At 36.2% G+C, this 21828-nt stretch overlaps 1 protein-coding gene across 3 annotated transcripts in view; it reads right to left on the bottom strand.

The window, feature by feature from the left end:
* SENP6 (SUMO specific peptidase 6) overlaps window positions 1-21828 on the bottom strand; it is an 83033-nt gene that overhangs the window by 50279 nt on the left and 10926 nt on the right. For 2 of the 3 annotated variants that reach the window (XM_074861895.1, XM_074861896.1), the window contains exons 2-4: window positions 13169-13262; window positions 6686-6749; window positions 5884-6026 (exon numbers count right to left, since the gene is read on the bottom strand). In XM_074861895.1, the coding sequence (XP_074717996.1) occupies window positions 5884-6026; window positions 6686-6749; window positions 13169-13262 (301 nt within the window). The remainder of the gene's footprint in view (window positions 1-5883; window positions 6027-6685; window positions 6750-13168; window positions 13263-21828) is intronic. The other variant, XM_074861897.1, reaches the window with a different exon arrangement.

The following is a 21828-nucleotide window of genomic DNA, read 5'->3' as shown; positions in this document are numbered from 1 at the left end:
CTTTTTTAATGAGTTATAACTATTTATAATTGATTTTATACATCCATCTATACATTTTACTAAGGCATAATATTAACTTCTTCAATATGACTTAAAGGGCATAACATGTGAACAGATTGAATCGTACATTCAGGAATTTCCCTTATCTTATTACTCATAAGGGAAAATAAATGCAGAAAATTTATGGATGTAAGATGGCTGGTATCTGAAACAACACAACACATCCCAAAAAGAAAAAAGAAGATTCTCAGGTGCTCAAATATCTCAGCAGGACTCTACACAGAGATAGTATATTCACCAATGCCTTTTACAATTTCTTTTGTTTCTTCATTTGTTGCCTTTTGACACTTTAATCTCATTATTATGTAAACCAAGCAATTCTGGAGAGAAGATTACTTACCATTATCCTCTCTAGTAAAAGCTGATATAAAGACACAGTAGATGAATAATAGAGTACTCTTTCAAAGATCGTTAGACCCTAACAATTATCTTGCACACTTCTGTGACAGGACACAAAATACTGCATTTGAAATGTTAAAAAACCATGCAACTTTTAACAGACAGCATGTTGATAATGCAAATTGTTTCAAATTATGGAAATACAATGCTTAAATTTTAATTGCACTAAATAAAATGATGCGAAAAAGCATTCCGATTGATTCAAAATATTTCTCAGAAATATTACTCAACAGAAGTTTTGCTCCTGCCATTTGTCCTGTTACGAACCATGAAAAAAACAGAAGTACCAAAATTCCCCCAAAAGCTGACAACCAATTCCTAATTCTTCCTCTACATTCCCGCAAAAGGTGAAAATGAGCAAACTGCTAGCTTGCTTTTTAAATCTGTTTTCAGCTTAGCATTATGAACCTTTTGGGAGCCTTATATTGAGTATCATAAGTCAATATTAGAAGCTTTCAGAGCATTTCTGACTGATCATGAGATGACTGTTAAGATCTGACTGATCATAAGATAGCCATGAACATAACAGAACAAGACCTATCAAAACCAATCAAATGGTAAAACTCTCTTTTCTAGAATATGAAGTTTAGAAACATCGTAAGTATTCTAAGTTAACAGTTCAACTCCTCTAAAGTAACCTAACAGCGTCCCATTCAATCACCAAAGTAAATGCACTCATCCCACATGCTTCCAAGTGAAGATTATGCAACTCCAGCTGGTCAGTCATCATCCAGACTAATTTACAGTCAACCTTCTGTTTGATGTTGTCACCTGAGAAATAAAAAGCCGACAGCTACTTGCCCTGAATACTTAAGGATGTCTCAAATCCTCTCTGGATTCCAATTTAATGTCTTTGAAAGAGATAATAGAAAAGAAAACACAAGCAAAGTACAGGAATGCCTTTTCAAATGTTTAAAACCTAAGGAGTTTAAACAAGCAAGTCACATAATCTCATGTTTTATTATTTTATTTGTTGAATCTGAGCTTTGCCAAACTGTCATGACTGAGAAACTCTAAGTCTTGTGACCCTGCAGCACAAAAAGCTGTTAAGCAGCACTTCTGCCTTCTGCCTCACTCAAGTAGTGAGAAACACCAGTAGGTGCTGGAATAGAATATCACAGCCTGCTGGGTGATCAGATTTGAGTCAAAGCAGACTGTTCTAGATGGCACACTTAACTGGGTTCATATGGTGTCAGATATGCTTCCAAGTAGGACAGCTATAAAATGCAAGCTGCTCTCTAATCCTGTTCTTTGAATAGAACATACCCAGTGCGGACAGAATCACCAGATAGTTTAGTCATGAAGTCCTAGCAAGTTGCAAAATGAGCACATCCGAACTGAAATCTGGGTTTATAAGTTTCAAGAAAATTAACATGCAACACTAAAACCAGGGTGATGTAATGGTCAGAAAGTTCCCTCAAAGAACAAATGTTCTAGAAGACTTAAAGAACTTACAATATATGGTATCTCCTTGACATACCATTTAAACCACTTAAAGTCTAGGCTCCAATGTAAACAAGATTACACTATCACATTCTATCAGCTGATCCTAAGAATTTCTTACCACCACAGATTTAAAAGGCAAAGCACAGAGGAATCTTGCACTGGAAAAAGGGATGGAACTAGAAGTAATGGGACCATGACATTTCAGGAACACAGGACACAACCACAGACTACATTAATTCTGCTGTTCATCAAATAACTTTTTTTTTTACAAAGTATTACAAAAAAAATCTAAAAGGGATTTAATAATGTGAGAAATTTTGATACAAGTTTATTGAAAACTAGTGAAGATAAAAGCAATTTCAAGTAAGACCTCATGATTAAAAAACCCTGAACAACAAAACTATTAGGGTTAAGTTAGAGTTTGATAATGGATTTGCTTAACCAGGTAACAGATGATAACTTCTTGATTGACTTAAATTTTTGTACATGCAAATGGAGATGTACAGGGAAAATTTCTTCTCACTGTCCTTGCATATCCCTTCTTTCCATCACTCATTCCCTGAATTTTAGGCAATACTGTACTACAATAATACCAATTTGAGTCAAGCCCCACTGATCTGAAGAGCTTTTCATCCCTATTCTGCAGACAAGGTGGAAAAAAAAAAAGAGACTTCAACTTTGTGATAAAAATCACCATGAATATCTCAAGAATCTCAAGTATCTGATCTTTGTGCATTTAATCTAGCAGCTTAACTGCATGATCAACCTTCAGAATTTTCTCTAGTTGAAGAGTCCAAATATTGGAAGAGTAACTATTAAGCACCTTCTGTGCTGCATGTCAACATGAACACACCACCAGTCTTCACTACAGACAGTGACTGGATCACAAACCTTTACAGATTTAGGGATTTTGTTGTGATACATGTGTTACGAAAGGTATGATGCTATCACAGTTAAGGTATTAAATCAAGATAAACACTTATATCATAATCAAGCAGACTTAGTGGCCAAAATCTGAAAATGAGTTAAATAGTATGGGTTTTAATCCAACATTGATTGTTTATGGCAGTCGCAGTGGCCTACACACATCCATCATTCCTCCATTAATGACAGTTTAGTAAGAAGGTGTAAATTCAGCATGTAGCTCAGTAGCAGATAGAAGGTGGATGCCTGCTTTCAATGTATATGATGTGACCTTTAAGTAAGGTAACACACATGCAACAGATTTTCCTTTTTTTTAGTTAGATTTTATAAATCATACTAGGTGTTAGGTTTATACCATAGTATTTGTCAATAGAAGGCAGTCCCAATCCAAATAACAGAATGTCTGAACTAAATGCTTAGACTCTTTAAAAAAACTTGAGCGATTATTTACCTTAAAAACAAAATTAAACCCACATTCCTTTACAGAACTTAAAACACACATACACAGTCACATATGACTGCTTTAACAAAAAAGGGAGAAAAAATACGTACTAAGGTTGTATTTCACTATAAATCTGACAGCCAGACAGAAGAAAATTCTAGTTTTCAGAAGACTAGAGGAATCTTATTTTAAATGATCAGCTGTACTCAAAACAAACAGCAAATATAATGTACATGCACAGTCTTCTTCACTACTCTCGTTTTGAGTTTCTTTGTTTTTAAGGTAAATAATCGCTGAGTTTTTATAAGAACTGGCCAATATGAAGAGAAGCAAGCCAGAAATCTGTATGTTATCTTATAAATCTGTTGCGTGCACTAAAAATTAAAGATTGAAACACAAAACATCATTTGCACAGCATAAATCAACGATAATGAAGTACTGTGATAATTTGTGTAAGTGTAGAAAGAATTAAAAAAAGGGATTGAAGGAAGTACCCGTGTTCAGAGTGGGCAAGAGCTGCCAAGGAAGTGCTTGAATATGTTGGAAAATAACGGATCCCAGTGCAATGGCACAACTTTTAACATACAACAAAAAACCTTGCCATTATTAAATCTATTGTATTTTAACAAAGCTTTTTAAGTTCCACATAACATCCTATTAGTCTATCTCAAAAACCAAGACATTGTCTGTATTCCCAAAGGAAGGAAGGGAAAACATAGGTGCACTCTCACCAAAAAGCTCAGTGAAATCTTTTTTGTAAATGTCTGATCTGTTTCTGATCTGATCAGGTCTGAAACATCCGTGGAGAGAATGCAATGTTTGCTTTTATGTTTCACTGGACATTGGGAAGGCAGTGATTTTGGTTTAGGTTTATATGAACAAAACCTATACAATAAAACTCCACGGGTAGAGGTGAATTTTTAAACAGTGACAGGAGAAATTAATAGTTTTATGGAAGTCTACAGACTTTTTTTGTCTTCAATAACATTTAGCTAGAAATCATGACTCTTCAGAGGAGTTCACTATTGAAAACTTAATAAAATGTAAATAAAGCATTAAAGACACTTAATTTTATTCAAAATAACCCAGTATACAATACTTAATAGCCTGCAGTTAGTTCCAAACATACATTACATACACCCGAACAATCCCCTAAACAATGGCATGTTGGTTATAATAACAATAACTTGAACTATTAAGAGTGCAGAATTTTACTCATCAGTGAAAGTTTCACTGTTCTTTGTCAAATCTAAGTCACTGAAAAAAGAATGAAGGATAAGAATATCCTTTCATTCACCAAATAAGCTAAACTATTGTTTATATGTGGTCCTTACAGCAGTAGTTCCGAAGAGGAAAATATTCATAACTGGCCATCTCTTATCAGAAAATTCAGAATCTGTGGGGGTTAGTTTTGGTTTGGTTTTTGTTTATTTAAGAGTATGCATGAATTTAAGACCATTCACAAGCTACAGAAAAACTAAATTAGAGTGGTATGTATCACATTTGGTTAAGACAGTGGGTGAAGGCTCATCTAGGTTTTGAAATTCAACAGGATAGATTAATATGTGGGAATAGGTTACAATTACAACATAAAGGTAATAAGAGTCCTTATTTTGACTGAAGTATGAACAATTCTTGTATTTGTTCTTCTCTACCAAACTCTATCAAACTAGTCCAGACTGGAAATTCTGGATTTGTTCCCCGTACGTTAGGCTCAAAGATCAGAACTGCAGGAGAGGACACATATCAGATAGAACTTCAAGGATTTATTTTCTCAAGTGACTCTGTGATAATACGGTCCCACTGACCAACAGTGCTCTACAGATCAGCATGCAAGAATGAAGACAAGGACATTCCTCATACAGATACTCATGGGTCCGATATTTAACAACTGGCCCAACTGTAACTAGCTATCTTATGAACTATTCCTTCCTGCAGAAGTAACCAAACTGAGTGCACTTTAGCAATATGAAATACTCCCAGAGAAAGTTACATGAATGTATCACTTTTTATTATATACTAAATAAAGCGATCAGTCTGTTACAAGCTAGGGCCAGTAGTAACAAGCAAGTACAGCACTGAATGCTTAAATGCTATTCCTGTCAGCTCTAAATGCAAGTGACAATCTCAAGCTATCATGTAGGAGTAGGAATATTTGCTGAATCCTTTAAAGGAACAGTCCATGACTCCTAAATCAAATGACACCTTGCAGTAAGGAAAACAGAAAAAGCACCCTGAGTTAACCTTGGCAATTCACAGTCATGGAAAGAAGAAATTCTTGATGGGGATGTTAGAAACAGTCTTCCACATGCTAACACTGTATAGAGGAAACAATAGCGTATGCAGACAACATTGGTAAGGCACTGACAAGTGTGCCACTGAATGCTCTAACTCTATTTTAATAACCTTTTGGTATTTTACTAATGTGCTGTTTAACATTTTGGAAGATGAAAGACCTTAATCTAGTTTTCTGTCTTTGCTCAGAAGCACAGAACAGCATAGCTTCTTAAAATGCACAGCCGTAACGCAAATGTACTACAAGTTCTACTCATTTAGCATTGATGTATATCAATGATCAAATAGGTAAGTAAACATAAAACTAAATGTGGTACCTCAGTTTCTTGCTATTTCCCATCATGTTGAGGCCAATTGCGTTCCCTTTAAAAAGTCTCAGGCTTCCAGTTTTGCCTCGCCTTGCATATGTTTTTATGGAATCACCACTGGTGCCGACAGCTCCAGGCCGACAACGAAGTGACTGTAACAACAGAATTCACATATATTAAAATGCTCGTATAAAAGTTAAAGGAAAAAACAAATTACAAAATATTTATATAAATATTACTTCGGCTTCATTTGTAACAAATTTCATGTACAAAATGCATAACCGCTTTTGTACCAAATTTCACGTAAAATATACCCTGTCTGCACCCTTACTCATTAGGATTCCTTACTAAACAAAATATGAATATTTTCAAAGTATTATGAAGCATCTTGCAGTTGTAAGCTATTTCAATATACATAAAAAACCCACAAAAAGCATGGGTTTTGCCTATGCATCTTCATCCTTTTATATACACACACATATACATGCGTACAAAAGTGGGAAATCTGACAGTAAGCAATCATGGGATATACCGATTAACATTTTTAATTTAATAAATACAATCCCATTAATGAAAATTGTCTAAACTTAAAACCAGTTATTCATGCTCATATTTTCAGAGTACTATACAAACCAACAAGATCTATAGGAGTAAAAGGAACATTAAGGGTAGGCAGAAGAAAACCTTGAGCATATGTTGCTAAATCAACACATAAACTTTCACTTTGTAATACCACACAGATGACTATGCAACATTCTTTAAAAACCTAGGAAGCTTTAAAGATATGTTTTCACCAGTAAACAGTAGTTACCTTTCTTTCTTCATTGGGACTGAAAGGCCCATCACTGTCATCTATGCTGAGCAGATTTGCCTCGCTAGATAGGAGAGAAAAACAGATACATTGTAATGCAACAGAGCACCAGCAAAACATTTTAAACACAGAGTGAGGTTTTCTCCTTCCCTCTTTAAATTTAAATGCATCACATGCACATTGTACATACATGCCTAGAACAACAGGAATGTTAAGTGGGCAACGTAGTGATCCAGATGGATTATGTGAACATGAACTTAAACCGTACATCAAATTATTTCACAAAAAGCAAAATTAAAAGGATGTTATTAACTCAAAATGGAGAATACTATTGAACCTTCAATATATAATAATTATATATAATTATAACGATAACAATGTTACTGACATCATGAAAGATTCTATACAGCCCTATTCATAAATTGAGTCAATACTAAGTTAACCTATAAAACAGTCTTAGTTTGTTCATGCATATCGGTGTTCAAGTATGTGGTTTAAAACCGCAGACTTCAGTGTTGTAGGAGAAGAACTTGCATATAACTAAATTTTATCCCATAGCAATTACCACCAAAATATGTCTTCCTAAAAACATTGTACTCAGTTTGGCTCCACTGCTCATTAAAATGTGTTTCTTTAGTACTTCTGTGTTTGTCATCTTCAACTATTATAATGGGGAAGAAGATATAAAAAAAGAAACCCACTCCATGATATTGTGAAAATGTATTCTTTTCAATAATAGGCAATTATCCTCAAATGATTTTAAGTATTTAAATTAAACCCCCAATCATACATTTTATACTGATAGCAGCTAGATTAAGCTAACACATTCTTGCCTCCAGGAGAAACAACATGCTTCTCATCAATCCCTTCTCATCAATCTTGATAAGGTTACTCCTCTCTTGGCCACAACAAAATAATACAACCTTTAGCCAATTTTTAATTACATAGGTTTGGGGTTTTTTATTAAGATCATTCAGGCAGCAACTACTTAAGAATACAAGCAGTTGTATCAGGAGTTCCAAGGGAACGGCTACAGAAGAGAAACAATGATGGAGGTGAAGATGAAAACACTTTGTAGCTACAGATATGACATGTTGACTGCAATATACATAGTGAACTTTAGCTCTTTATATACAAAGTAACCACTCAGTACTCTCCCCACCCCCCCAATTTCCTAAAACCTTTTTCCGTGCACAAGATTACCCTTCATGTTACAATTCATTCCCCCACCTTATGCAATACAGATATCCTCACATCAAATAAAATAGAAGAAAAAAGTTCTTGACTCATAGGGTGAGAACTGCAGATCCTGTAACTTCAGGAGGTAAGATTGTGCACACAGCTGGTTTTGATATGGAAAGAATGATATAAATGTCAACACTTAGCCAGTGGCACTGTTGTATCTTCCTTTCATTTACAGACCACAACAATTCTAGGTGTGTAATGGTAAAATGAACAGTGTAGTGGATCATCACTAATTTCCAACAGAAAGTGTCAGCAAGACAAAAGAATATAGTTGTACTTCTGTACAGACTATCCACTGATATTAAAATTTTAAAATAGTGTAACTTTTTTTTTTTTTAAACTCCCTTTCAGGATAGCATATTCTTTCAAGGGAGGCTCACTGAGCTTTCTTAACCCTTCATCAGAACACAATGAGTTTAATGATTTCAGAAATTTTCCAGATCCCAAAGAATAAATGAAACCCTGCAGCACAAACATGAAATAGCAACCTATGGTACCTGCATCTCTGGCATTCACCTACTGTGTTGATCTAGCCAGATCATTTTACCTCTAGATACATTTTCCTTCTTCAGCTCCAGCTCATACAAAATTATGACAATTTTCAAAATGCCCTTGTATAGTGGCTATACTTTTAGGGTTTCAAGATGCCCCAATACTGTAACCATTTTAATAAAAGGGCATGTGGGTGGGTGAGAGAGAAGGTAACAGATTGCAAACGAACAAAACATTGAAAAAAATCCTTAAAACTGAAGAGTAGCTCTTATGGTGCAACTAAGATGACACGACTAGAAAAATATTTGGTAATTGGATGTTTTTAAAGAACAAATATTTTTAGATTTTAAGGAATGCAAAGTATATGCATCAGTACCAGAAAGGCTGTTTTTTCAGAAAGCAGAATACATAGTAACTGACTAATGTCTATTTGCTCATGTATCACATGCTTACAGTTGCCGCTTAAAAGATGCAATTTGTACAGACAGGAAAAAAACCCACTATACCACACTCCCACATACCAGACAATAATATTTTAACACTACTGAAATGAAACCTCAGTGGTCTTGCTGGAAGAAGGCTATGCCTCCACACTTTGTCACTTTTAACCAAAGAACCACAGAGGGATTTTCACATTAGAACTGTAATTTCTAACTTTTCAATACTTTAATTAAAAGTTTGTAACAAATGAAAGTTAAGTCCTTACCCAAATTTTTTTTTTAAGAGAAGAAGTTTAGGTAAACAGAGTTCTTTCCAAAATGGAGTTCATAATTATGCATTTGAATTTAGGCACTGAACAAGGAAAAAAATATATTCTATTTACTCATAATTTGTTTAATATTTTAAAAAATTAAGAACTGTGCAATAGCTAGATACCTCGGTTTAAGAGACCATGTTTTTACTACTATCTACAAGCAACCCAAACTTTAAACCTCTGTTGAACACTGAGATTACACTCCAATGAGCTGCATGCATATTTCTATCAACTACCAACTGATCCAGTCACGTTTCAAATGTGATTGGAATTTCTTTCCAAAAACTCTTAAATATAAAACCAGGAGGCTGACATATTTCCCCTCACAATGCACTTGTACATTCTTTATTCTAAATTACATGGTGGTAGGCAACATATTAAAAAAAGCCCTGACATCAGAGGCACAAGGGAAGCAGTGATATTATTCTACTCACACACAATGCTATCGCGTTAAAAATAACCTTAACTAAAACTCCTGAAAATTAAGAACTGAGACTCTGAACAAAAAGTTATTTACTAGTTTAAAGGCTGTAGTGCCTTACTAACAGGGTCGTAAAAGCAGCATGAAACATCTATATAAATATGAGGAGCTGTTTTGAGAAAGGAATAAAAAGGAAAACAATACCAGAAAAAAGTAAACAGAAATAATTTTTTAAAAGTATCATTGCTTTTTCATTCAGGAATAAAAGGGAACAAGCAGTTTATCCCCTGTAAATAAAAGGGAAACAAACAAACAAAAAACTTTGTGAAAGTGTTTGTTAAGAAAGGATACCATAGGGCAAATAAATGAAACGAACCCATTTATTTGTATTCAGTTTTTTAATAAGGCTATTATTAAACAAATCTCAGTGGAAGGCCCAAGTCTGGACTATTAAAAAACCAGCATGACAGCCAAGAGAAAACTGGGCCCATCAGTTTATAAAACCATTGTGAGGCATATTGAAACATACTTCAAAAACATTTACCCAGATATTAAAAAGAAAGTAAATATAAATTATCGAAGATGCTTCATTATAATCACCTGTAAAACTAGAAAGCATCTTATAACATGTTCATTTCAGTAATCAATTTAATATATTACTTTGGCCATGTTTGTATAAGTCTTCCATCTTTCATGTCTTCTGCTACGTAAGATACGCAATTTCCGTCATTTATTCTGTGATGGTCTATGCAGGTTTCAGTGTGTTCAACTGACCAACTGGTCTTTTTTTCTACTGTTCTACATAAAAGTTCCTCTCTTTCTGTGTGATGTCCAAGTACAAAGCAAGAAAAGCCTCAAGTCACTTGCTATCATCTTGACTGCTATCTGAAGTAGATCAAATCTTGTAAATCATCAAAAATGTTACTTTTACTTTTTTAAGCAGACAGAAGATTATCTGCAGGCATTTCCTTTGGGATAAGATACTTGTCAATTACCATTCTGAATTTCCATAACTCTAGTTCCATGCCTAGCAGCATTTAAAAATGTATATATTGTGTTGGGTGACAGTTTATTTTTCAAATCTTCTTCAGTTTACAAAAGTTCTTTACTCTTTTTGCGTTCATTACTTGACACCTTACCATTATGACACAGCCTATCTAATTCCCCAAATAAGTTAAACAACACACTTTTAAAATTATCTACCTATTCTAAAAATTGCTTTGGTAGGAGGTCATTAGCCACATACTCCATCAGTGTTCATCTCGCTGAGGAAAGATAATCCAAGGAAGACATCCAGTACTGACCACAACATTAGCACAGGTCTCATGGGGCAATACAAGAATACAGCCAATCCTTTAAGTGCTGGGATGTTTTTCCTGGGCCAGTTCAAAACAAACTTACTGTATGTCTGCCATTAAGAGGGCAAAAAGCTGTGATAAGGTCAGACACTAAAATGCTAGTGCCTCAACAACAAGCGTGAGAGGCATCCAGACACTTGCTTCAGAGTTACTGCTTTCTCCACACAGAAATGCAGTAAATTACAAGCACTGCTAGTAAGTATCAGCATACCATAGTGAATAAGAATGACATTACCAAAAAATTGCCAGAATACATACTTATTGCATAGTACACTCAAAATATTGGGGGGACACCAAGCTTTATGTTGGAACAGTTCTATGAACTAAAGCTGCTAATCTTTGAAATGTTCTGCTAAGGGTAACGGGAATTTAAAAAGAAAAGGACAATTTACTGTCAAAATCATGTGTTTTCTAAAGGTTCCCGTCTGTCAGTGTTTTGTTATACAGAGTAAAAACATATGAGAACAGCAATATACACAAAGTATTTCAGAATGCTCAAAGCTTACAATGCCATTAAGACAAAAAAACCCCAGGTGTTACCAGAAGTACGTGGGCAGCTTAAAACATATAGCTCTTTGGAGGGAGTGAGAAGTTGCCTGAAATGGTATCAGAGGATGAGTAAGCAAAAAAAGCAGGATCTCCAGTTTAAATCAATTTTCAACTACTCTTTTATCTATACTTCCAGACAAGATTCTGTGTAATTCACAGGTATAAAAACAAAATACTGATGTGAGTAGGTAACAAAATTTCAATACTGACTACAGGAAAACTGTTTATCGTACAGAATATTTGAAAGGAATGAAAAATCACTCAGAAAAACCATCTTAAAATCAGACACAATTATATAAAACATATGTTCTATAATCAGTTTTTAAAACTTTTTTTTTTTACCATTGCTACACTATACATATCTCATTCTGTGTTCTTAAGTGAACATCAACTGGAGACTGCAGTAAATTACTAGAAAGAAAAAAAAGCTGCTGTGCTTACAAATGTGAGTCACTTTTACTTCTGAAGACAAGTAGAATGCAAATACTAACTGTATTGTATGTACCACCGCTACACTTAAAACATATTACTGTGCACCAGAAATGGATGTAAAATTGCTAAGAAAAAAAGCAAGCTTAATTTTGTAAAACTAAAATGCCCTTGAAAATCTTTGAAAAAGTGGTCTTAACTTCTGATAGTTGTGTTGTCAAAAGCTCTTAATGCTTACCTAACACTTCAATGAACTTCTGAACTCATTTTTTAATGACTAAACCAGCACATTTATTAACATTTTCTAAGATTACAGCACAGCCTGCTGCTGCAGCCTAAGTGGTTATGTGTCTGTTTTTCTATCTCCCTTCCAATGCACAATTATTTGGCAGAATATTACAAGAATATTATAAGAATTTATATAACAATATTATAAGAATTATTTTTGTACGTAACCACAGGATTCATTTCTCATTACTGGAGAATCATAGCATCCTTTTTAAACTTGCAGGTCTTACTCTCCATATATCTAAGAACAACAAATAAACTTAACATGCATTCTTCATGCATGAAACTTGTACTTTTAACAGTTCATTAGTCCTTCTGGAAAGAAATACATTAATATTGAGAAAACATAGTAACAATAAAATGTCACAAGAACAAAGTATGTATTCAAACTACACGCATAGGCTTTAAGCTTTAGTCAAAATCCAAACATACCAAGTAAAGAAATAAATTACCAGGGAACAAAACCAGTCTTAACTTTACCCACTGAGATAAGGACAAGGGAGAAGAACCTACCATCTTTTAAGCTCAGTTTAACTTGATATAGGTCTACAGCTACAGAAGTACCTTAATCATAACTGTGAAGTACTGAGTAGCATCACCACTAAAGGAAAAGTTGAAGCTGCTTGGATACCCTACCTTTCAGTTTCCTTACTTTGCATGTTGATGTATTTCTTGTCTGTGTTCCTTAGACTTTCACAGTAGCTCCAAGGACAGTTGCAACACTTTTGAAATGTACTGTGTGCTATGTCTAAGTCCCATGTTTACAGTTAAATTTACATTATAATGCATTGTTATATGGCAATACTATTTAAAATAATCACTTCTTTGAAAACATTTTTCTTAATCACTGATTATGTATTATATATTATTTCTTATTAATAAATTACAAAAAAGTATTTATTTATAGACACTTTTACTTTCAATAGCCTAAATAAAAGGATCCTTACTCTTTCTCTGTATCTCCTTCACTTTCTTCTGCATGATCAAAGCTCCAATTATTTTTAAAACCTCCATCTCTCTTGGACTGTGATCTATCCAAAGCTGAAATGAGAACAAGTTAAGGTAAGTCTTAATTTCAAGCTGAGTTATTAATCAACACAAACTAGAGGAGTAAACCAGATGCATATATTTTCCCCAAGTATTTATTTTACTGATGCCAATGTTTAACTATCATTTGACAAAATAAGTTCATCAATGCAGTGGTGCCTCATTATCCTAAGTAAATACAAGTGAGTATCTGTCAGCATCTTGACTACTAAAGCACAAATTAGCAGGCTATTAAAAATTATGACACAAGGCAGTTTTACAAGGATTTCAACTGTTTTACTGACACCTGTAAATTTAAGGGTTCTCCGATATGAACTATATGCCACACGCAGAAAGGGTCCTCACATTCATTATTTAAATGTCTAATACCCAAGCACATATTTAATTTTTCCATATAAAAGCAACAGTTCTGAACTGCCTCAAGTACAATTTCAACACAATACCTTTTTGCAATTCAACATCGGATGCTAACTGAAATTTTGGTATTAGCATTAAGTAAAAACCTAAACTTTCTGAGAACAGTCACATGACAGCATTATCCAACAGTATGGACATTTTCATATAATATGATGGCACGGGGGTATTCTTAAGTGAAGGAGGTCCAGAGCATGAAGACAGCACTCATTAAAGCAAGGCACTGTTCACACCAGGCCCTAATTATTGCAACTAAGAGCTGCCTCACATAAATTCTATAAGACAAACTATGCAGCAGCTTTGATTTTGGTGTAATATTTAAATGTGTCTTTTCTTTACATAGTTGGAAACGCATTTAGAAATAATGAACACAACTCTATGTTTTGATAGGAAAGAAAAATCACAACCAATAACAGATGTCTAGGGTAAAGTACAAACAGTGCACAAAGAAATATTTATAGCATATACAACCTTTGCTTCCAGCTACTTGCATGTACCAAGGACTTCCTGAGCCATGGATGATATTTTTGTGTTTAACAGCCTTTGCTAGCCTTTTTCTTCTACCCGCTTGCTTTTTTAACCAACCTTACTTTACAGAATCAACAGCATCTTGCTGCAGACAGTACCTCTGCTTAAATATGTATTATATGAGTATCTCTTTTCGTTTGTTCTGATTCAATCTGGAATCTTTGGCGCCTAATTAGTACTCTACTCCTCCAGTTCTTGTACTTTGGAAGACAGTAATAAGTAATCCTTCCCTATTCACTCATGATTGTATAGATCCCTGTTGTGTTCTTTCATGGTCATCCTTTTCCCAGGTAGAAAATGAAAAAAAAAAAAACAACAGTCTTTTAAATTTTTCCTCACATAAAAGCTGTTTCATGCCTTTAAATCACTCTCAGTGCTTCTCTCTGAACCTCTTCTAGTCTACTGTTCCCTTTTTGAGATGATGATACCAACATTATGAGGAATATTCAAGATGCATACATGCCACAAACTTCTACAGAAGCAGCGTGATGTTTATGTTTTGTTCTTTATTCCTTTCTTAGTAAGTCTTAACACTGGATTCATTGTTTTCACTGCTATGAAGAACCACATTGATTTTTATGTACTAGATAATTACATCTTTCACTCGTGATTGGTAAGAACCAGTTCAGAGGCAATCATTGTCTACAAAAATTCTCTTTCCTACTTCTCATTCAGATTACTTCGCATTTACCTACATGGAATTTCATGTAAGATTTTAACCCACATAACCCAAAACCTGAGCATCTGCAATTTTCTTTAAGTAGCTAGCCATTATACTAACCCAAGAAAAGTTTGTAACATCTACAAACTTTGTCACCTTGCTATCAAACCCTTTTCCTTATATCTGTGCACCAATGTTAACGCAGAACCTTGTGGAATTCAATGGGTTACTCCTATTAACAAAATGAACCATTTTTTGCCCTCTCTTTCCATCTGTGGCCAGTTATTCCTTATAAAACTTTCCATTTTATCCAGAGGCAACTTAGCCTCTCCAAAAGCCTTTGGTAGACGACTTTACAGAGGGAACAATGAAACAAATTCTGGTCTTCATTATCACTTCTACGAATCTGGGTTGTACAGTCACAAAGCTCACTGATATAAAGTTCCTCCAATGCCTTTTTAAAAAGTTGTTATCGTACTAGCTACCTTCTTTACCTGCAACATGCTACAGTCAGTAGCTCCTTTATCCCAGAGTTCCTCTTATAACACTTGGATGAATGCCATTTGATCCTGCTGCCTTGTTCATTGTTTGCTTAATGTACTGCAATTTCTTCCACTGATGTTTCACTTTGAGTCATATACTCTATTACAGTTCTTCTTAAGAAATATTCTGGCATGAAGACCTCTGTAAGTGTTGTCAAAGTGAGTGCAAGCAATTCTGTTTTACAGCTATGACCATACATTCTCCAAAGCCGCTCGGTTGCATACTGACCTTACAGATGCTCCAGAAACTTTTCTGATTAGTTTAAAGAAATACTTAACAATAGTTTTTATGACTGTTGGGAGTTATTCATCAAAAATTTTTCTGCCTGCCTCATTGTAAGTTAAATCCACCAGCTTTTTTATTATTCTCTATTTTCATCATTCAGACAAAAGTTCAGATTCACAAGGATGATGTTTTATTTCAGACATTTCACCTTACCCTGCTGTTTAGTCATGCCAACATTTGGGGGCCTTCTGAAGTCTATTTAAATGAGCAGTACACATGTGCTGTAAGCCTCCAATATGGTGTCTTTAAATAACTCCCAAGCTGTCTGCAAATATTTTACATTTTGGCTGCATCTTTGAGTTCCTTTTCAAAAAGTTTCTTAGGGTTTTCTGTAGTCCTTTTTTTGAATTAAGCACTTCTGTGTTGGATGGTTTGTCCATCACTACAGATCAGCTCAGTTGTCCATGGAAGAGTAGTCTTAGTATCCCAGCTCTGCTCACTCAGCTCTGGATCAATTTTAACTCTCTCTAGCATTCTTGGTCCTACCAAAACACAAATCTAGAAGTATACCATCATGTTAGCCAGACAGTTCACCTGACTGAGTTACTTGGGTCATTTGGGATGTGATTCCATAGAGGATTTTTTTTTTTTAAACAGGGATAACAAGTCATCTGTTACACAGGCTGTTTCTAACTATTTTATAGTAAGACTTAAATTTGGAACCTCTACCTTTCTACTATCAAGGCCATTTTAATCAGAAGACACATTCATACCCAGAAGGTAAAAATATTCAAATAAGCAGAACTGGCCCTAAGACATTGAGACAACAGAAGTCAATTGCTATACCTCTGCCCAAGAAAGGCAGCATGCTGGAGCAGATTTCACTAGCGATAACAAATCATTTTTCATCCCACTACAAGCTCCCTTTGGTGCTGTCATGCCAAAAGAGATAAGAAATTTTGGGCCTGAGAAACTATATGGAATTTAAACAGATATCTCAAAGAGGCATATCTAATGTATTTCACTGCTTTTTTAAACAACTGTGATGAGTTACATGTCATTTTTTAAAAGCCAATTAAAAAATTTCCCCAAAAAATAATTCATATTTTAGTTTTTATTAGAACTTTTATGGCATTATTAACCACATCCTGAAGCCAGCCTTTTAAAAATCCCCATACAGTCTTTTTGTGTAAAACCTATTTAACAAATTTTGAATTACAAAACAAAGTATGCTTGTAGGAAGAATGGCAAAAAGCAGATTAACACCTTTAAGTTACTGTGTGTGGACATTGTTTTGTTAACTCCTTTAGCAGGAGTTTCTCTCATTCAACAGTGTTGTTATGCAATTCGCAGATGGGAGGAAAAAGTTCACAGTGAATCTCCATGAAATAAGAGCAAAGTCATGCATTTGCAAAAAAATCCATTAAAATTCTGCCTCTCTAAAACACTGAAGTGAGGAGTGACATATACAGTATTTAGTAAAGGGCTAATGTCCAACAGAAGATACCATCTTAGAAGAATTTTTTGCACGTCTTGTATCTTGTGCTCTAAGGCAAGTCATTCCATATGAATCTATCTTACAACCAACCAGAAAAACACACCTATTTCTTTACTGTTTTGGATGGGATGCTGCATTGAGTTTGCATGCCAAGGTTTTGGTGGTGGGGGGGGCTACAGGGGTGGCCAGACCCTGCCCTTATGTTGAACAGAGCCAACGCCAGCCAGCTCAAAGACGGACTTGCCGCTGGCCAAGGCTGAGCCCATCAGCAACAGTGGTAGTGCCTCTGTGACAACGTGTTTAAGAAGGGGGAAAAAACTGCTGCACAACAGCAGCCAGGACAGAGGACTGAGAATATGTGAGAGAAATAACTCTGCAGACACCAAGGTCAGTGAGGAAGGAGGGGGAGGAGGTGCTCCAGGCACCAAAGCAGAGATTCCCCTGCAGCCCGTGGTGCAGCCCATGGTGAGGCAGGCTGTACCCCTGCACCCATGGAGGTCCACAGTGGAGCAGATCTCCACCTGCAGCCTGTGGAGGAGCCCATGCCGGAGCAGGTGGATGTGCCCTGGAGGAGGCTGTGACCCCGTGGAAAGCCCAAAAAGGAACATGATCCTGGCCTGTGGCCCCATGGAGAGGACTCATGGTGGAGCAGTCTGTTCCTGAAGGACTACACCCCATGAGAAGGACTCACATGGAGAGGTTCGTGGAGGACTGTCTCCTGTGGGAGGGACCCCACAATGGAGCAGAAGAGTGTGAGGAGGAAAGAGCTGCAGACAACACATCATGAACTGACCACAACCCCCTTTCCCTGTCCCTCTGTGTAACTCAGGGGGAGGAGGTAGAGAAATCATGAGTGAAGTTGAGGCTAGGAAGAAGGGATGGGTGGGGGGGAAGGCGGTTTAAGATTTAGCATTTATTTTTCATTATCCTCCTCTGATTTGGTTGGTAATAAATTTAATTTAACTTCCCCAAGTCAAGTATGTTTTACCCATGGTGGTAATTGCTGAGTGATCTCCCTGTCCTTATCTCAACCCAAAAGCCTTTCATCATATTTTCTTTCCCCCTGTCCAGTTGAGAAAGGGGAACGATAGAGCGGCTTTGGTGTGCACTGGTGACCAGCCAAGGTCAACTCACCACAGATGCAAGATGCATTTACCGGCCACATGAAGACCAACTTTTCTAGGAAAGCAACTTTCTCAAATGTACCACTAGATTGCCAAAAGAACTCCCCACCACCCCCAGCATACAATAGTAGAGACTTGAAGGTTTCTATTACAACACACAGAAGCTTTTACAAGTATTTCATCTGCTGAGATCACATTCCCTTCTGTGTGCCCAAGAACCGTCCTAAACATGAAACCTAAATCAAACAAAGGTTTAGTTCAGGACCAAGCTGTTTTTCCAGGAGGACCTGAAGTTTACATTCTTTTCCCCCCAGTTACACTGGTAAAGAAATAATACAAACCTCATCTTACGAATGCTTACACCATCACAACTGCAAGAACTTACCAGATACTGCAGCATTCATACAAAAAATGCAAATTAATTTGCTCAGAATCATTGCCCTCATCCAGACTCATATTTAAGTAAATTAAAAAGAATGCTTCTAAGTTTTCTAATCTGTTGTTCATTTAGAGTCATCACATATATATTGTTAAGAGGATATAAGTACTCATAACAATGTGACACAGAAATATTTTCTAATTGTTTTACTTTCCCTGTCACTTCATTTTCTTTCAGACAGGCTTCTTCGGGCTTCTATGTAAAATAGCTTTTTATCTTCCAGCTTTGATACCATCAGTCCTAGTACATCAACTGTGTAACCACAGTGAGGTTGCATTTTCAAATTCTGAAGCAGCAATACATCAACAGGTTTACACACCCCTCATGCTTCCTAAAACCTGGGGCTTCTTGCTCCTCTCCCGCACCCTGCATACATCAGCACAGCTGTTTCTTCACTGAGAGCAAATCTGGGGAAAGAAACTAATTCAGGCAAAAATACCTTGAGCAGCAGGGGAGGGGAAAGTTATTTTTCAACCGTATCAGTTCCCTCCTCTGTTCAACCACACTATCACAGCACAGCTGTGACAGCACAGCAGAGGTAAGGGGGCATCCAGGAACTGAGATTGTTTAGGCACCACAAAGAAATCTGCATGGAACCATAGCCTAACCTACATTTATAGCTACATATTTAGAGATCTATTCCTTAAAAATGCTTTAACTTCCCTCTCCCTGAATTAGTTGCAGATGCAAAAAATCTGTCAAAACCACTTCCAATAATAGGCAGTAATGATAAACTTAACATAATGATAAACAGTGAGATAATACATGAAGCATGGAGTTCAGTAGCAAAGTTCTATGACACCAGTGTAACAGGTACAAAGTATGGACACTTTTACACATGAAGGCAACTTAATTTCTCTAATAAAAAACGCCACCTTTTCAAGAACGTGATGTCAACAGAAAACCAATGATAAACACAGAGCATCCACTCCTGGAAAAAGAAAAAACATTTATAAGAGGTCTGTATTTCAAAGATGGAAAATCATCTGCATATTCTGATAAATGACTGGGTTTTTTCTTTAGGACTTTCATACATGTTGGGTTGCTTACAGTGCAAAATATTATGTAGAATGATTGGACTCAAGAACACAGAACTGTAAATTTGATCACTTGATAAACTGTGTTTAACATTTTCTAAGTATTAGCAAGGAGTAACAGAGGAGGATAAAATGAGGCTAGAGCTTTTAAGTATGTTAAACGTTTTCTTTGCAATGTCTTTGAAAGTTTTTCTGGTAAGACAGAGGTGGTAAATATACAATGGACAACTAGTGTTTCTTGACCTTTTCTACTGATTCTCTCAACAGAGATGTAGAGGTATCACCCAAAGATGCTGCCCTTATGACAGCACCAGAAAACAATGCAGAAGTACTTCAAGGGGGCTTCTTTATTTACACCAGCAGCAAAAGGAATGCTAACCAAAACGTGGGCCCACTGCTCAATGAGATAGGAACCTAGCGACAAAGAACATGGGAAAAACTGAAGAACTTAATAATTTTTGGTTTTGCCACTTCAGATTTCACTGATAAATTCTGCCCTCTGACCTCCCAGTTCCTCAGTTCTACCAGCAGAATCTGTGGGAATGCAATATCACCCATTGTTGGGGAAGAACATTTAAGCCAGTTGTACACGTAGAAGTCCACGGGATCAGACAGGATGTATCCGATGGTGTTGAGGAAGCTTGCCAATGTCACTGCTAGGCCCCTCTACGTTATCTTTGAAAGGTCATGGCATAAGAGAGGTTCCCAATGACTGGAAAATCATACCTATCTTCAAGATGGGCAACAAGGATGACCTGGTGAACTACAGGCTAGTCTGCTTCACCTCAATCCCTGATAAGGTTATGGATCAAATCTTCCAGGAATCCATTCCCAGCTGCATGATGACAAGAAGCTGAGCTTCCAGCATGGATTTATCAAGGGCAAATTGTGTCTGAGTAACACAGCTGCATTCTACGGTGAGATGGCTGGCTCTGCAGATAAGGCGAAAGCAATGGGTGTTGCAAGGCCTTTGACATGGTCTCCCACAGGGTCCTTATAGTCAGACTAGAGAGATACAGACTGAGTAAATGAATAAGAAGGTGAGAGGAAAACCAGCTGAACCACTGGGGGTCAAAGTGTGATGACTAACAGTAAAAAAACAGCTGCTGGCATCCCTCAGCAATCAGTACTCGAGCCAATACTGTTTAATGTCTTTGTTAATAATCTGGATTATTAACATATAATGGATGGTTTATCCAGCCTTCAGAAGCGAGGAAGAGAAACCTTTTTGATGTCTTCAACTACCTAATGGGAAGACAGAAAGAAAATAAAGCCAAACTCTCCACAGAGATGCACAGCAAAAGGACAAGAGGCACTGGACACAATCTAGAACAAAAAAAAAAAAAATCCAACTCAATGAAAGAATTTATTTTTTACTATGAGGGTGCTCAAGAGTGAACCAGGTTGACCTGAGAGGTCATGGAAACTGAACAAAGCCCTGAGCAACCTGTTCTAACCGGACTTGGCTTGGACAGGAGGTTCCAACCAGCAGTCAGGTAAAATCAGTGACTACGCACAGGTACAAAGCATCACCTAAGGCAACTGCACCATCATCACAAATATTTCCAAAATGAAGTACTTCAGTCACTTTCCTTCTTTTCTCTCTCTGGAAAGGTCTGCCACCCACTCAAACTTTCCACACAAGTAATATAAATTTAAATAACATTAAAAGCAGGATACAACAATAAAAGGGGAAAAAACCCACAAAAAAGCAAAAAAGTTCATCTCTAGCATTAGGAATATGTATAATTCTCTACTTACATAAGACCTCTATTGCTAGACTGGAGGTATACTAAAAATTCAGAAAAGAAGAAGAAGAAAGTTTCAGTGTTTTTATAGGAAAGATAAATATATGAGAGATATCTTCCTATTTTACAGGAAAAATTGGAGGATAAAAGGTTAGGATAGGCTAGGGACAATTTCTGAACTGCCAATTTCGTCTCAGAATGTGAAAAAGTATATAAAGCTAACAAGACATTTCAAGGCAGATAACACTTGAACAAGAATTCCAGAATACGATTTCTGTGGCAAATCAGCATGCGATGTTAATCACATAAGATCTCGAATTCTGAACACTGGAAGAGTTTTATA

This window comes from Strix uralensis, chromosome 3 (assembly GCF_047716275.1).
Source record: "Strix uralensis isolate ZFMK-TIS-50842 chromosome 3, bStrUra1, whole genome shotgun sequence".
NCBI lineage: Eukaryota > Metazoa > Chordata > Aves > Strigiformes > Strigidae > Strix > Strix uralensis.
This window is presented reverse-complemented; position numbering and strand designations above follow the sequence as displayed.